General features: G+C 36.6%; 1 protein-coding gene across 4 annotated transcripts; it reads left to right on the top strand.

Annotated features, from left to right (window-relative positions):
• Window positions 1-1,231: 1,231 nt before the first annotated feature.
• LOC135224370 (chromatin assembly factor 1 p55 subunit) lies at window positions 1,232-14,956 on the top strand. 4 transcript variants are annotated; one of them, XM_064263324.1, is made up of 10 exons: window positions 1,232-1,388; window positions 5,476-5,623; window positions 7,417-7,562; window positions 7,894-8,098; window positions 8,471-8,648; window positions 8,751-8,945; window positions 10,605-10,682; window positions 11,162-11,296; window positions 11,978-12,076; window positions 13,504-14,956. In XM_064263324.1, the coding sequence occupies exons 1-10, from the start codon at window positions 1,364-1,366 to the stop codon at window positions 13,582-13,584; spliced, it is 1,290 nt and encodes a 429-aa protein (XP_064119394.1). In that variant the 5' UTR covers window positions 1,232-1,363; the 3' UTR covers window positions 13,585-14,956. The 4 variants fall into 4 exon arrangements, with proteins under 4 accessions (XP_064119394.1, XP_064119392.1, XP_064119393.1 ...); XM_064263322.1 differs by lacking the exon at window positions 10,605-10,682 and adding an exon at window positions 10,443-10,520; XM_064263323.1 differs by lacking the exons at window positions 1,232-1,388; window positions 10,605-10,682 and adding exons at window positions 1,619-1,909; window positions 10,443-10,520.
• Window positions 14,957-18,295: the final 3,339 nt, after the last annotated feature.

Raw genomic sequence — 18,295 nt, 5'->3', positions numbered from 1 at the left:
GGAAGTCAATATTTTCAAGTATTTCATCTTGTATATACTTATAGATGCAATGACATTTATAGAAGGAAAGGTCCAATTCTGGGAAAAAGGACAACCCCCCCCCCCCGGCCACATAAAAAAAAAAAACAACCCCGGGTACGGGCCTGTATCGTCTAAGGTATTTTCAGTCTCCTGATTAAATTTCTTCAGTTTCCCTTTTAAATACTTTTTATGGTCAAATGTTCTCATTTCATGTGTCTATATTATTCTATTAATACACAAAGTATTACGCTTTTCGTCCAATACACTCCATAGCGGGATCTTAGTTGATCTACTCAAGGTCTTTCAAATATATATATTCGAAGGACCATGCTTCTACCATTTTTGATTAATCTTTTGTCTTCTGCCTTTATCATGTCATGAAGCTGCATAATCTTTTTATACTCTGTTCTGTATTCTGTAGGTCACAGCTAGGCCTTATGCCATATTTTTAGGCCTGAATGCCGACTTTTGTACTCTTATTTGCCTCATTCTCTTATCATTGCTATTCTTCGAGCTCCAGTATTGATTCTGTAATTACTGCCTGTTATTCTGTTTTTTCTTCTTACTCTGTATAGAGAAACGTCTCCTTTATCCTCACCCCTTCAGAAAAATAATAAAAAGCGAAACCATTAGGACAGAGAGAGAGAGAGAGAGAGAGAGAGAGAGAGAGAGAGAGAGAGAGAGAGAGAGAGAGAGAGAGAGAGAGAGAGAGATTGTTGACGATGTGAATGCATCATTTATATTCCTTATTAGTTTCATATGCACTATTTGACCCTTACTAGCACGTGTTGCAACTTCTTACAAAAGCACTGCAATTTGAATAAGCACATTCCTTTTTTTCTTTTTGCAATAGAGGGTAGCAAATTAATAACCGAATTCTGAGGAAAATAGCTCGATTCGACCATCCACATACATGTTTAAAAAGGGAAATCGGTGTTTCAATGGTTTTTTTGCAACGATCTTGTGCCTCCAGCTATTTTGGAACTTAGCCAAAACATTGACAATTTTTTTCCTCCCTAAACTTTTCGCGGGCTTTTGTAGACGTTCCAGCATTTCATTTACGGCTTTTTATTGTGACTATTTTGCTATTTATATTAGTTTTATCTTATTTAATAGTCTCAATAAAGTAATTAAATACAAAAATAAATAAAATTGTGATATGTTTAATTTGTATTCTCTGACAGCTGTGTAAAAAGCGTCTATGAATAATTGAGAAGACTTTACTTTTGGTCAGAGGCTCAAAGGGAAGAGAGTGCGCATGCTCAGATGGAACCTTCCCGCCATATGATCGTAAATTTCACCGGGTTGGATTGTTCGCAAAGTTGTGTGATTTCCCGGGAAAATGACGGAGAAAGAAGCAGCCAAAGGTAAAATATAGTCGTTGACGTCGGCTTTTGTTTCTAGATGATAATTCTTTGCGAATATTGAAGGGTACTTGGGGAATATAGAAGATGTGAAATGTCGCTGTGTATAATAAGTTTATGTTTGGCGGCTGCCGAAGCCTTTTTGGTTTGTTGACGTCGATTCAAATAAATTTTGGTTTGGACTTTGATCTTATAAAGGCCGAAGCTTGATAACGATGGTTGTGCCTTGCATTACACCTAGATTAGTTGGTGGTGATAGATCTTTGGTTTAAGATTGTTGTAGATAACGTCTATTGGTCTAACAACTACGCCGAAAGTAGATACCGAGGGTCGCAAACAAACAAAGGCGTCGCAATACTACTAGCTGCCGTTTGTAACGTCATCATAAACGCAATCTAACGTGTCACCAGTCGCTTCCATTGACGTTGTTTGGTTCTAATTTGTGTATTTGTGGCTTGATCGGCCAGCAGTTCATACTGTCACCTGTTGTAGGCTAACCATGGCAACAGGTAAGGGTCGCTTCGGTAAGCTACCTACCGCTTTCTGACCCTAGTAGTACTAGGCTCAGGCCGATGAGAGTATCTGTTTGGGGGTTTCTTAGTTTTGTGTTGCCCCTTCCCCCCCCCCCCCCTCCCCATAACTTCCGTAACATCGATATGGGTGAAATGAGATTGGAGGCTTGTACCGATAGTCTAAGCAGAAGGCATTAGTACTTAAGTTCTTTGCAGCATGGCTTCGGCCCCTAGCTAGCTGCAACCACTTTCGTTCCTTTTACTGTGCATCCTTTCATATTCTCTATCTTACTTTCCACCACCACCTAAAATCTTAACTTCCCACCACTACCACCTAACAATTGATTCATAGTGCAACTGCGAGGTTTTCCTCCTGTTACACCTTTCAAATGTTTTACTGTCAATTTCCATTTCAGTGCTGAATAACCTCATAGGTCCCAGTGCTTGGCCTTTGGCCTAATGTCTATTATGTATACCAAGGAGGTAGATTTAACGACCTCACCTCCCTAACCACACTTTAGGTGTCAAAACCCTCGATTAAACCTAAACCTTGGAAATTCTAGACCCCGTTGTGTTACAAACTAGGTCCCCATCGAAAGCTGCCCCAGTACCCAGCCAAGCAATTCAGGAAGGATAAAAAGTATGGGTTCATTAATAAGCCTCAACGGTTGGTGTACAGGCTAGGTAAAAGTAGTGTACCTAGGTCCGCTTAGGTTACCTTCCTCGGTGAAATGCCTTCTAGACATAATCCTGATCCTTACTCTGGTATTTGCTCTGCCATCTTTAGAGTGAGATACTGTTAAGAGTACCTAGGGAGTCATGAGGAAGGGTATATTAGCTATTGTAAAGCTAGAGGCCTTTACTTACAAGGTATGAGAGAGCCTACTGCTAAGGTAGTCCAAGGTGCCAGGCCCTGTTATTCCCAAGTGCTCAAATTTAGGTTGTCTATTTGTAGCCTGGGCAGGGTGGTTAAATTTTAGGGTAGATGGCAGTGATGTATTATGATTTACCTAGTTTGTAAGAGAAAGCCCTCTCCACTTCACCCTGATTAGGGCATGAATGCCTGAGGTTAGGGTAAGGTCAATCTGGTTAGGCCATAGCTATTCCTTCTGAAATGCTTATACTAGCCTGCATTAGCTCCAAATTTTATAGCTAAGTACACTATTTTTGCCAGAGGCGTAGCATTTTTGGTAGAAGAGTTGCTCATGTACTATTCTGTGGATTGCATTTTGCTGAAAAACATTCCAAAGGCGTACTCTACCCAATGCCAACAGAGATGCATCCTAATGTAAACTAACTTTTGTAATCTGTCTTAGGATGCTGTCCCCTGATCTGGCTCGGGGTTGGGTAGAATGCAGAGTAAAGGGTTGTGACTTACTTTTGGGGGCATGTACAGAGGTCCCCAGACAGGTTAAGGTATGGTGTCTTAGGTAAGGTTAGGTTTGGTTAGTCTGTCACATTCCTTCTGTAATGCATGTTAGGTTACATTAACCTTGACCCTTCACTTCTTTTTCCTAGGGGGCCAAAGCGATTGAAAAGCATTTACTTTGATACACCAGCTGTTGTATTTTCAGTATCCTTTATAGTTTCACTGAGTGAGCATAGAGCGTTAAATTACCCAAACATCAGAACTGGGTAAAATTGCAGACTACTACCATGGACCTCTATTTTGACAACTAATGGTTTACATGGCAAATGCCCGTTTTTAGTACCAGTCCCTTGGCAATGAATTCATAGGGTAAACGACCGCAGACGATCCATCGTCATCGCGCTGGCCAGGCCTTATTCACTCTATATTTAATTGGTGAAACAAGAATACAATTACAACTTTAAGCATACCATTAAAAAAAATTGAAGTTTCGTCAACATAATGTGATATATGAAAGCGCCATACGAACTAAAATAAGCATGTGAGCTCTTCGTAAAATATGTTTTCAAGGCAGTTTTGAAATCCAATATGGCGGCAATCGTGTGGCTGGCTGTTCTAACCACAGACAATCAATCATTATTCCCAGCCTTCCAAGCACTCATTTGAACAATGTTAGGGTATATATGTAATGTTTATTGATCTTACTCAAGATTGCAGTTGTAATCAGCACAATAAAACATTTTGTTGCCTATATTAGTGAAAGGATGAAACTATTCCCGGGGTCATGGTTTGAAAATTCATTTTTACTTTGTAACTGGTGGTTTTATCCTTACTGCCATCACAACTGAAACTCCACAGTGCTTATTTGATTGTAATTATACAGAATTTGGTCTTAATTCACTCCACATTGCACTTGAACCACGTTGCTGTTCCTGGTTCCTAAGCACTCGCTCCGCAAACACAGCTACGAGCAGCAGACGACTACATTCTTTAGAGGTGCAAAGCTTTATTTCCTTAATTGTTTACTTGACTCATTATTAAGTTTAACTTTACTTCAAAATGTTTGTTTAATTCATGTCTATTATCCCCTTTTTGCAACCAAATTAACCCCGAAAAATTACAGATATTTCCGAAGTACAAGCAGACGATGGCAAAAAGACTCGTCGCCAATCTAGTGGAGCTTCACACACGCTGATGCATTTACAAACTGTTTCCATGAATTCTAGTTGTCATAATAATGCAGTAATAATAAAATTGCTGTAATACGTATATATACTACAAATAGATAAGCAAATTTCACTTATTTCCCCGTTTTTGTGTAAGTCATATACCCACTTTGGAGGTAAACATATACCAATTGACAACACTGATAAACAATTGAAGAGTGCAAAATGCTGCAAAGAATGCCCTAGTCTCCTTGAATAAGTATGAATAAGTACTGGTTAGAGGTCGGGGTTACGATTGTTGTGATGAAAGTGCCCCAGCGTCTATGGGTACAAGTGGTGTGTGGATTTAGCACAGGAAATGGAAAGTTTGTTGACACAAGCGACTGTAAATATCGAGATGGCGTCAATCTTTGAAATATTTGGAGTTGCAACTAAAAACTTCAAAAGCATTTTGTGGTAGTGTACACTGCGTTGGCCACACTTTTCATTACCTTATGTTTTTAAATCTTTAAATGTGGCCTTAATTTCTAACTTTGGAGAAAATATTTACTTTGAAAGGAGAGTAGAGGTCTTGAGCTCTTGTTATTACCACCACCAACTCATGACTGATGACCATCTCCGTTGTCAGGATGTGTTAAGCACTTTTTCGGAGGGTGGCCAAAACCGTGGTAGTCGGTGAGTTGGCCAGTCCACTCGGTTGTTGACCCTAGATAGGAAACGCCATAAAAGATGCAAACAAAAGTAAAAGTATCAGTACCTTGGTCAGAGATTGGTTGGACTAAGGTCACAGTAGTAATTTGCAGTTTTACCCATGAAGTGGTGAATTAGAAAAAAATATGGTGTTGGTTTTTTGTGTAATTTATTCTTATGGAAAATGAATGATTTTGAAATAAAACCTTACAAGTGTAGATAGCTACTTTTTGTTTACATGATAATAGTGAAATGCTTGGCCTTGCAAAGCCTTGCATATAAAGCTAGTATTGGTTGCATTGTGGTGCCGTATATGTATTTGGGATAGTTTCTAATGTTGCAATTTTTTTCAGACACCTTTGATGATGCTGTCGAAGAGAGAGTCATTAATGAAGAGTACAAAATATGGAAGAAAAATACACCATTTTTATATGACCTTGTAATGACTCATGCTCTTGAGTGGCCGTCACTAACAGCACAGTGGCTCCCAGATGTGACCAGGTATTATATGTACACTTCAGTATTCACAATAACTAAAGTATTGGGTAGATCTTATATTATCTATGTAATAACTCCATTTTGGGTATTTCTTTAGAAATTAGTTTCCCATAGTATTTTTTTGGAGGTCGACTGTAAGTAACCCCCAGGGGCTAGCACTAAACACTGCAAAATACATTGGATGCCCTAATCCCTAGTGGCTTTCATATTCGCGGGACTGTTCCTTGCAGTCTGTGCAGAGTTATTGCCTAGAATACCAAGTATAGTTTGTTTTACTACTAAAGTTGTACAGCTAAAGTAGTTTGATTACTAACAAGGGTGTGATGTGAACTATCTTGTGAGACAAAATATGGAAATATGAACCAATAATAATTGGTTCATGTATGTGCCAAAGCTAGAACAATCCACCTTTATTGGCATCCAAATTAAAATCTATCGTATCTAAAGTTTTCGTTCACTAATTGCTCTCCACTATGTAAAATGTCATGGAACTTTTAAGTTACCATTGATAAACAACACCTCCACAAGAGTGCCATGATCTTGGGCACTTGACCATTTTAACCATTTAATATCTATAGTATACGTATGTAGGGTGCCAGTTTTACCTGCGCAATTTAGTATATAAATATGTGGCTAGCTAAGGTTTTAACACTGGTGTTAAGTATGTACAAATAAGATATCTTTTTCTTGCTTTCCTCCCAAGGTCATTCTGCTTAAACATGGATTATCTAGGCCTCAGATGATTATGGGGTTAAAAAGTCAATAACAAGGGCTTCCTTTCACCCTAATGTTCATTTTCCTCATCTAATGCATCATGCAGTTTATAAAAATGAACAGATAAGTTTAAGAGTAAATAAGCAGAAACTGAAGATCGGTAACTAAACAGTAATACCCTATAATTATTGGCAATTGTCAGTCAGTTTACATTTGTACATTTATTAGAAAAAACTAAGGTTAATATCATACAAAGAGTAGACTAATAATTCAAATAGGTATCTTGAAAAAAAAAAAACTAATTCAAAACAAAACTAAATCCACACTCGAATGGTCACGAGAATGTAGAGCAGTTGCCCCATGTTGGTGGGTGAGCTCTTGCCCGACTCCTAAACTTTCTGTTTAGTATTAATATATATAATTTTAATAATTTCCTCAGTTACTCTTCTATAAACTATATTAATCACAAAGAAATAGTTTACCTTTTTATTGAAAAATTAAAAAGCATGTATTTTAATGGCAATTGTTTTTATACAGTTTGCCCTTATGTGTTTGCAGTCAATGTAAATTTTATTCTAATTACAAGATGGCTAATATTTGTTTTGTTCAACAGTGTTCAGTGTGTGCTTTAGCATGTAATTTACAAACCCAACAATTCAGTGAATACTGTGATGATTAAAGGTTTAATTTCTTTATTCCATTATGTAACTTATAACCCAAAAATAATTAATTGTAAGAAAATAGAACCTCCCTCTTGAATGCACAGGACAGAAGTTTCACTAGCTGATTTCGTTTATGCTACTTGCACTAAATCTCTTGAGTTATAAATGAATTTACTTACCATATTAAGTATTGTCTGATTTATTAATGGGTATTTCACAGTTGAAATTTGCAGTATTGCAAGAATTGAAGTTAGTGTGATTGTCTGTTTCAACAAATCAACTTATTGATTTTCTTTGGAAACTAATTGTTTTTTTTTTCTACTATTCTATGTGTTTCCTCTTCAATCTAATCTTTAGCAGTTTTTTGTTAGTAGTAGAATGTTTTACGAAGGTCTTCAAAGTAATTTATCTTCATGTCAGGCCTGAGGGGAAAGATTACAGTGTCCATCGTTTGATCTTGGGAACTCATACCAGTGACGAACAAAATCATCTACTCATTGCATCTGTTCAGCTACCAAATGAAGATGCCCAGTTTGATGCTTCACATTATGACAATGAAAAAGGAGGTACTGTATGGTTGTTTTTGCCCTAGGATTAGCAAAGAATATGTTAAGCAATTAGAATTTGTAGGAAATTTTTTATACTGCTTAATCTAGACATAGGTTTATTTTGTTCTAGAATTTTTATTTCTCTTACTGGTTGGTTCTTAAGGTTTCCGCAATTTAAGTACACTTGCTAATTGTGTAATTTGTATGAAAGTATTTTGAACCATTCCTGATGTCTTCAGATTGGTTTGAAGGTGTATTCATTTAAAAGTAATTAGTAAAATTTGAAACTGAAGAATTTGGTCCTTCAGTTAATGGGAACATTTTCTTTAAAATCCAAGTTATCTTTCAGAATTTGGTGGCTTTGGTTCCGTGAGTGGGAAAATTGAAATTGAAATAAAAATCAACCATGAAGGTGAGGTGAATCGTGCACGTTATATGCCTCAAAATCCTTGTGTTATTGCCACAAAAACACCCTCAAGTGATGTCCTAGTGTTTGATTACACAAAGCATCCTTCCAAACCAGATCCCTCAGGAGAGTGTCATCCGGATCTAAGGTAAGCATAGTAAGCTTATAATTGGCACTTGAATTTTTGTGTTTTTGTATTGGTGCTGCTGGATTGTTAAATCCTGTTGGTTGACTATATGCTAAGATAAGCTCTAAACTTTGGTAATTAGAAGACTGGTTTGATTGAGGTAAAACATGCAAGTCTGAAGGTGTAAGAGCATTTCAGATTTGCATGAGTTTGTTTCATTTAGACCATTCTTGTTTTATTAAAACATCTTCAAATACTCTATCCTAGGAAATTGTTGTAGGAGTGGTATCTTGAGATCTAGGTGCTTTTTTTGGGTATGTGGTCTCAAGCTCAAGGTTCCTGAAATTCTAATTTTAATAGTTGCTCCAACTTCCAATTTTTCTTTTATCTTAGACTTCGTGGACATCAAAAGGAAGGGTATGGTTTGTCTTGGAATCCCAATCTTAATGGATATCTCCTTAGTGCTTCTGATGACCATACTATATGTCTTTGGGATATAAATGCTACTCCAAAGGAAAACAGAGTTATTGATGCCAAGACTATCTTCACAGGTCATACAGCCGTAGTTGAGGTATGAATTTTATTTGCCAATGTTTAAGGCTGAAATACTCAAGTTTAAATGAAGTTGCCTTAACATTCATTTGTTTTTACTTAATTTTGAAATCTTTTAAAGGATGTGGCTTGGCATCTCTTGCACGAATCACTCTTTGGATCTGTGGCAGATGACCAAAAACTGATGATTTGGGATACAAGAAGCAATAATACTAACAAGTCATCACATACTGTAGATGCACACACCGCTGAAGTAAACTGCCTTTCTTTCAACCCGTACTCCGAGTTCATTTTGGCAACTGGCAGTGCAGACAAGGTATGTCTCGTTTGGGGGTTGTATTGCAAGTTGGCTCTTCAAAGAAGCAAATGATTGTCTGGTCAAGTTTGTCATTCTTGCACTGATAGGTGTTAAAATGAAATACTGAAGTCTACTGTCATTATGGTAAATCAAGCATAAAATTACATTTTGAAACATTTATGAAAACATTTTGTTGTTCATGAACTGATGATGTTGATAACCTGAAAAAGGTTGCACCCACAATGTCGTTTTGGCAGCCATCATTACAGAAAAAGACTGAGAAATTGTCCTGTTGAAGTAATTGGGACCTGGGGTTACAGTTTAGCTAAACTTAACTTAAATCTATTTGATCATCTGGTCAGTGCTTTAAGATGTACATTGGTGGAAAATTTTCTTCTTAAAAGAAGAAACCGTAAGGGCCCACCTTCATTTTTTCTGGTCTGGTTAACCCATATCTTTTTTTTTACTCGATACGGGAGAAAACTTGCTCCCAAAGAAAGTGTGGAAAACTATAAATGGAATAGTAAACACTGAGGTCAAGTGACTGTGCAGCAGGAGTATGACAGTTTTAAAGTATTATTTTGGTGTCATATGTTTATACTGAATATATATCAGAATTGGACAGTATAGTTCTTGACGGATTGGTTATTTTTTTTCTGAAATTGATTAATTGCAATTTTTCACCCTTTAATATGTCATTAGCAAAACGGAACTTGGTAATGATAGTACAATAATATTAAAATGTAGCTATGTTTGTAGAGGAATTAATTTTAATATTTTACAGTACAGTATAATCCCATGTATACACTTACTTGAGCTAACAGTAGGTATTTAAAATATAGAATTGTGTTCAGCAATGTCTGGAATGCTGTTTCCATTTTCTTATAGAGAATTTCTTGGGAAGCAGTTGACTTAAAGTTTGGTATGTTTTTTGGCCTGTAGCCACAAACAACTACAGTATTTTAGCTGTTCACAAATAACACATGTGAATAATTGTGAATGTAGAATACACACATTTTCTGTCTAGGCTTTCAGTAGCTAAGTTCAAAATACATGGTCATTTATATTTAGTAGTGGCAGTAGGCATTGTGGTTATAATAATGTAAGTGTATTCATGTGTAGATGGTAAACTATATATTTTTCAGCAATTGCCAAGTGCGCATGCCAAAATTTTATCATGAGTTGAAGCTGTGAAAGGTATTTTGCTCTTAGGTTATATGATATATGTATTGTGGTTTTCTTCTTCTATTTCCATTCCTTTAGCCTAATAACATAATTTCACACATTTTTACCTTTTCATTTCCCATGTCATTACTATTATGAATTGTTAATACTGTTAAGTTGTGTAAGTTCATATGCAATTTCCATAATTGTGAAATCCCATTGAGAACTGTAATAATAGACTTAAACTGTTCATTTGATTAAGTGAAAAGGGAAGCTCAGTTTTAGTTTTGACATGTAGCTAGGCATGAGAACTCTGCTTTTGAACAGTTCAACATGCAACTTCCCTTACAGACGGTCGCTCTCTGGGATTTACGTAATCTGAGCTTGAAGCTTCACTCATTTGCCATGCACAAGGACGAAATCTTCCAGGTTAGTAAACTTTTGTGACCTTGTGTGTGGTGAGCGTGTGTGACTCCTCCTCACTGCTATCGTTTTCCACCCGCCTCCTTACAGACAGTTGCTTTGTGGGACCTGCGCAACCTCAAGCTAAAACTCCACTCGTTTGAGTCGCACAAAGACGAGGTGTTCCAGGTGAGCTTGACCGAGTTGGAGCAGCTGAGGGTGTTTGTAGTTGTGGCAGGACTCGGCAGGATCCGAGAGTGAAAAAGAAAAATTGGTCGTGAAGGGGCGGGAGTTTTGTTCCTTAGTTTGTTGATGGATGGTAACCTTGTTTTTATTTATTTGACCCGTTGGAGGTCTGTCTTTCAAAATTTAAAACCACTGTTTAACCTTCCATTTATAATTTATCAAAACATTTTGTTGATTTAAAAAAAATTGTTTGGTAGTTTTCTACAAACAGAAGTTGTTTAAATTTTGTTCCTGATCTTGGCCTCAGGTCTTTTACACTAGTTAATTTATACCTTTTATACCTGTTAGGTATGATTTATTTATTTTTTTTTTTTTTTACTGTCTGTAGTATATATCCTTATGAACAAATTATTCCTCACATGGCAATATACGTCACGTAGGGTTTTATGAAATACTTGTGTATTTACAATTTTTACAAACAGGTTCAATGGTCTCCACATAATGAAACCATACTAGCAAGTTCTGGCACTGATCGCAGATTGCATGTTTGGGATTTGAGTAAAATTGGTGAAGAGCAGAGTGCTGAGGATGCAGAAGATGGGCCTCCTGAGTTGCTTGTAAGTATTTTACATTATAGCTCAAATGCTACATTATTTAACTTTAGTTTAAAAAAAAAAAAAATTATATTTTACCCAAATACTATTGATTATTTGAAAAAGAGCAGATAGAATTAGGTGATGTGAAATTATGGACTGAAGGGGAGCTTATTGAAGGCCTTAGACCTGTCAGGTTTCTCTCTCTCTCTCTTTGTACTCATGGCTATGATGCAAAATATCATTATTACAAATATCTTTTCTTTGGCTTGCCACTTTTCTTCTACCATTATCTTCTAGTTTAGCTTGGTTTTCCTAACAGAATCATTTAATTTTTTAAGCAAATTTACATTGAAAATTGTAGATATAACATGAATTATAGCTTTGAGTTAGATATGTTGGGAAGTAGCCACACTGTCTGGACATAATTCCCTGTGCATAAAAAATGCATTCAATACAGTGAAATATTCTGAGTAAAGAAATTTTGCTAATCTTATTTTCATTTTATCTGTTAAACATTTTTAAAGACTTGACCATGGTCTATTGCAAGTTAAGATTGATTTTATAAGGAGTACCTAGTATAGTTGACTATCTTATTTTTCACATGTCTTACAACTTTGCCATTAGTTGATCATAATGTGTAGATGAAGGAAGTTTTAGTAATAATCAAGCATGTACTGTACTCTGGTTTTTCTTGTTTTCCAGTTTATCCATGGTGGTCACACTGCTAAGATTTCCGATTTCTCTTGGAATCCAAATGAACCATGGGTTATCTGTTCTGTCAGTGAAGACAATATAATGCAGGTTTGTATATGTGTTATTCTAATGACTAGTGTGTCAGGGGCCTGATCAATTTTTTGCTACATATTGGTGCTTTCAATCTGAGGATATTTCTTTGGTTTTAGTTTAATGAAGGAATTTTGATTTCTATACTTAAATTTAGAAGCCTATTAATGAACCAATCTTAATAAGGCTGAGATGTAGTTTAGAAAATACTCAATATTTTGTGCTAATAGTACAGCTGAATATAAAGTACAGTGCTGATACCTAGTCATACATGATTTCAAGGTTGTGTATGGATCAACATCCATTTTAGTCCAATCCATTTGTCCATTTGTTAGAATAACATTGTAGATCTCTCTGTGTCCATTCATCTTTGGCTGAATTTGCCTTTTTTGGTTGGATGTTGAACTGTGCCTCCATTGTCATTAAAGAACAAACACTTAAGTCTAGCTGTATTAGTCTAGAAATTGTCATGGTCATTTATTGAAGTGATTATAAGAATCGTGAAGATGTAGACCTGAAAGCACAGGCAGAACGGGCAAAAGACAGAAGATAATAAAAAAAAACTAAATAAACACTATCAAGTGTGTGTAGCTGACTTTATACCATTTATGTTTGTGAAAGGTTGGAATGCGTAGAAAACTTGTATATTCCTCTATCAAAAGTTCAGGTGAATTATCTATCATAACAGCATACTATAGGTTGAGTGAAATTTATGCAAACTAATCAGTCACCACCCTTCCAGAAGAGTAGATTGGTTCATATTTTGTAAACATGTAACATTGGCAATTTTAGTATGAAGTGGCTCATCTTTAATATTTATCTTTATTAATTTAATAAAGTTGTTTGAATAAGTTAAACTGGAAGAACCCTGAGGGCAAAGTTCTCCTTGAGAATGGTGTTTGGCGTAATCTTGTTCCTTTTCCTTGAGAGACTGAAAACTGAAAAAAGATACAAGGAAGTGTCCTCTAAAATTGTAGGACATTAGGAGAAATGGTTATGGAATGAAGTAACCTGAATTTCTGATGATAAAGTAAAGTAGCTGTTGAGGTCTCTTGAGGGGAAGGGTCCAAAACCAGTTTTCTTCATGAATTCCAGTGGATTTTGTCATAAAGGACCAATGGCCATGCTGCAGGAAGAACTGGTGGGTTTTTAATTTAAAGGGTTTTGTCTTTCGAGAACCAGATTGCCCAAAAATAATTGGGATTAATACATTTGGTGTCTTCAGAGGTGACTCTTGGAAGGCATTATGTGGGATTATTATTATTATATAATACATATATATATATATAAATTTTTTTTGGTTTTTTGCAACCTATCGGTGGTTCATGGTCTTTATTTTCTTATTGTTATCCAATTTAAGAATTGCATTGACTTGGAAATTTTAAGTTAATTATTAATCTGTTTATGTAAGTTCTTTGAAGTAAATGTTTTTATCTTGTTTAAAGGTGTGGCAAATGGCAGAGAACATTTACAATGATGAGGAACCAGAAACCCCTGCCTCAGAGTTGGAATCAGCAGCATCGTAGAATTCTTCTTAGTCAGTGTTGTCATATCATCATCATCGTCATCATTTCATTAGTATTTTCCCTTAGTGTTGTCATTCATCATTTCATTTTTCACATAAAATTTTGAGGATCAAGAAGGGTAATTATGAAATTTAGCCAGATTGTTACATTCTTTATAGCCAGTTTTGCTTCTTGCTCAGCATCATTGAATTAGGTAACTACAGTGCTGTTACATTGTCTTGAAACTCCATAACTACCATACAGTTCTTAGTGGTCCAGTTGATGTGTATGTTGGTGTGACATGTAGTTCACATTGAGCTCTTAAATGTAGTTTCATCAACATGTAAAACATCTGGATATTTGCATTTGTTGTATTTGAACATTTTCTAGGTTTTATCTGTAGAAATAGACTTTCAGTAAAATCATGTTCCCATTCCATAAATTTTATTTTAATCTTTTGTTCAAATTCATGGAAATTCATTTCTTAATTAAAGAAAATAAAAAATTTAGCTTTTTAATGACCCAACTTTGTTCAGGTAATGTATTTAGTTTAAGTTAAATAGTTTGGTAACTACTATAAGTAGATGTTGAGATTTAAAATATTTTCAGCAATTTTTTCCACAACAGGGATAAGTTTGGTTTTTAAAAGTTGTTGGATGGTTTGCTCTTTTATGTATGACACTCCCAGCTAGCCCTGCTATCCAATAGCAGCTGTGGGGACTTGATGAGATGAGAGTGGGGTTGTTAATAACTTCCAGACTGATGGCAGGTCAGTGATCTACCACATGTAAACATTTTTTCTTGCTTTAAATTCTAAGAGGTAGTCCATTAAGAACACACTATTGTCTCCCATTTAGCTCTGTAATAAAAACTTGACACAAGATAAAATCTTACATGACAGCATACTAGAGATTATTCTCAAATAATAACCATGGTATAGCTGAAGAACTGATGTATATGAATTATGATTGGCCCATAATGGACAGGCATGATCATATGAGAATCTATGACAGGGTTTGAGCGAGTGAAGGGCTAACTCATGAGTATTAATATTACACGCCACATGATTTTGATGAATTTAGAAAAAATTTATATCACTTCAATGGTCCATAAATGAATGCCAGCAAATTTAGTAGCTCAGCACAGGACAGGGATTGGTGTCTTGAAGCAGCGGGGAATGTAATGCCCCCCTATATCCCATGACGTCTGTTTATTTACTTGCTTATAAATATTCCCGGGGATTCCTGTTGGTTTTAGCTCATCTTCTATGATAGTATGTTGGCTATAATTGTAATTTTGCATAGAAATAGAAAAACTTGTACCTCACAAAAAGTTATTGCAACTCCCCATTTCTGTCAATCTACTACTTTACAACAAATATACTTGGATTTTGTGACTGATTTTACTTTTCATATGATATTGTGTGAGTTGTAATTAAAATTTTACAAAAAATAAATGATTAGAAAGAACTTGTATGACTTGGTAAAATTAGCATATTTTTAAGAGTTGGAGTAGAGGCCCTGCACAGGGTTTTAATTTATCACTTTTTTTGGGTGGGGGGCTGCTTAAGACCCGTCCACATGGGCTCAACGAACTTTGTTCAATGTGATGTCAGACGTGGAGAAATACTGGTTAAGGGTCTGACTTTTCCCGCTTTTGACGTTACATCGAATAAAGTTTGTCAGGTAAAGGTCGACCGTGTGGATGGGGCTTTAACCAGGAGGAGTTGGAGCAAAAAATCAATATGCAGCACCTCAGGCAAGGGAAAACTTTGAATTCGGCCAGTTTAAGAAAAAATAACATCAGTGGAAAGAGGAAGGTATGGAAATGCACATGGTGTAATAAAAAAAAAATTCAAAACAGTTTTCCCTACCTTCCTCAAGAAGCTTAAAATTGTATTATTTACAATCCCATGCAGGGCATCTTTTACATGTCGTAAATTTTAACAAGTTATACATGTTATTTCTAATAAATAATTTTTTATTATAAAATCATGTAATGTCAAAACAACTAAATTTAGTAACAAATTCTGAGCATAATTGTTGTAAAATATTCATGTAAATTTGTTGAGATCGCAGATACAATAACTTTTTGGGACTAGACATGTCTAATATTTCTTTGCACTTTTATTTTAAAATTACAATTATAACTGACATACTATCATAAAAGATAATAACTAAAACCAACAGCAACCCCTGGTTATATTTGAGACATCGTGTGAGAGGGGCAGTATATCTCCTTGAAGTCAAGTATACTATGTCATGAGGCACCCACTTTAGTTGAACCAGTCTAAAAGTTGCCATTAGTGAAGTAATGGCAACTCTTTCCCACCAGATTCCATTACTCACCATGAGTAAAACCAAAACCTGTTTTACTACTTGTGTGAGTATATCAGTCCATTAAAGGTTAAAGTTAACCATGTCTTGTGGGTGTGCTTATATATTTAGCCCATCATGTAAGGGTTAACGGGTTTGTACGAATGTATTTACTGTAGAAGCAATCTACAGGCAGCTCTCGGTTAACAGTGGGGGGTTCCATTCCCGGCCGATGTTGCTAACCAAAAATCTGCAATAACAGCACTAAAAACCTGCTTAACGGCGCTGCTAACCGAAAATCGGCAATAACATCACTAAAAACCTGCTTAACGGCTCTGCTAACCAGAGGTCAACACCGAAAATCCAGTTAACAGCGTCGCTTGACAAGTGCCGTTAAACCAGATAGCTGTTAACTGAGGGCTGCTTGTACAGTGTTTTAGCATATTGAATACAACAGAGTGCCTCATTGGTGTGGTCGGTATATTCTTGGCTTGCCACCTCGGTGACTGCAAGTTTGATTCTCGGGCATTCCCCTGATGGGTGAGGTGTATATTTGGTGAAAGAAGTTCACTTTCGATGTGGTTTGGAAGTCACATAAAGCTGGTGGTCCCATTGCTGAATAACCACTGGTTGCATGCAACGTTACAACACCATACAAACAAACAAGTACAAAAGGGAGTTTGTGTCCTGTCAACTTCATGAATTGACAGTACAATTGCACCAGGTGGGTAGTCACTCAATCTGTGGATCCCTCGGCTAGATACATTCCAGGCAGGAGGAACATTGTGGCAAACAAGACAAGTCGTCGCAGTCAATTGCTGGGAACAGTGGGGGCACTGCATCAGGAGGTAGCAGAAAGTATTTCATCTGTGAGGAAGGCCAACAGTAAACCTTTTCGAGATGAAACAACAAAACTTGAGGTATTTTGTCGTTTTAACCCTCCAAACGGTTTTCATACTAGCCTGGCCTAGTTTGTGAACTTCAAGGATTTTTAAAACAGTAGGGGTTGGGGGGTCTGTAACCTTTGAATTTTTCGTGAAATTCATAGCAAAGACTCAAAATCCCTCTGTTCACAATGACTGATTAAGTTTCTCGATCACCACTCCTGGGATATTTTGTTGTTAACGACCCAGACGAATTACTAGTGTCCTGTCAAGATGCTGCGTAGCCATCTAAAAAAAGACTGGATCTCAGACCTGAGTTTTTAACACTGTTGGCACATGCCAGAACAAGAAAGTGTCCAAAATCATCTTTAGACTATGAGAAGTTAAAAGACAAGCTTTCAGTACTTCTTCACCTTCAGATACCAATACGTACTGTGCAAGCTAGAGCACATGATGTTCAGGGCCAGGCTCTTGCATCACTCAAAAAGAACTCTGGTTCACAGGATTTTGAAGGCCAGTTTGTAGCTTGCCAAACCACCTTATCCTTATATCTAAGGGACGTCACATTACCCACAGGTCTTGGACACTTTCTTTGGGTCTGGTAGTGGCTGCTCGGCAAGTTGCGTAGCTAATCCAGTGCCACTAGAGGGACAGTTTGTATCTGCTAAGATCTTTGTTATGAAAGCGAGAATGAATGAGATGTCTGGTGTTCTTCCTTTCTCTTATTTTTCTCCTCAACTAGCGGGCAGTGGGGAGACTTGATCCATCATGTGCTGGAACTGGTTAGATACAGATAAGTGAGCTCCCATTCTTCATTGTTTCTGCACAATACAAATTCCTTAATAGAAGTAAGTCCCTTTCTCTTACAAGGGAGAGAGGAACTGACAACAATGTTGGTGACTAACAAGTTTTGTTGTCTCCAACAATGTCAGGTTCTTTGTCTTCCTCCAAGACAATGTAGGCAGAACTTCACATCGTCTCTATACCCAGATGTCTGGTTGTTGGGTAACATTTTGCTGAACAGATCAGATGCATACAACTCCTTCCTATATCCTATCTTTGTTCAGGAAGTGAACCCAGGTGAGCTGAACTTAGTTCTGAGGTTTACTTTATCGGGCTCCCTGTGGTCTTAACATACATGGCAAACTTCAAGCCACCCCTCGCTCTTATCTGGACTGGAAGAAAACTGGTATGTCACAGCATTGTTGTGGTAAGCCATTTGGGCTGCACCCGCCTCCTCCACCCCCATTGGCTGACTCCTGTTGCCTCCAAAATCCTTGTGCTATTTTAACCGAACTCCAGCAGGCACTAAAAAATTCCCCTTACAGCGCCAGAGAAATTCTTCTTATGTTAAGAGCGTAGGTTTGTTTTGTCATGAAAATACACATTGATTAAAAAAAAAATTTTGTGGAAGGAGACTAGTTACAAGATAACTATGAAAATGTAAGGACATAGAACTAACGTACTGGAGGTGGTTAATTATGATTAATGGGTTTGTATGAAAAATGCATTTCATGTTATAAACAATATTAT

The sequence above is a fragment of the Macrobrachium nipponense genome, chromosome 12 (assembly GCF_015104395.2).
Source record: "Macrobrachium nipponense isolate FS-2020 chromosome 12, ASM1510439v2, whole genome shotgun sequence".
Lineage (NCBI taxonomy): Eukaryota > Metazoa > Arthropoda > Malacostraca > Decapoda > Palaemonidae > Macrobrachium > Macrobrachium nipponense.
Note: the sequence above shows the minus strand (reverse complement) of the source record. Positions and strands in the feature narration are given on the sequence as shown.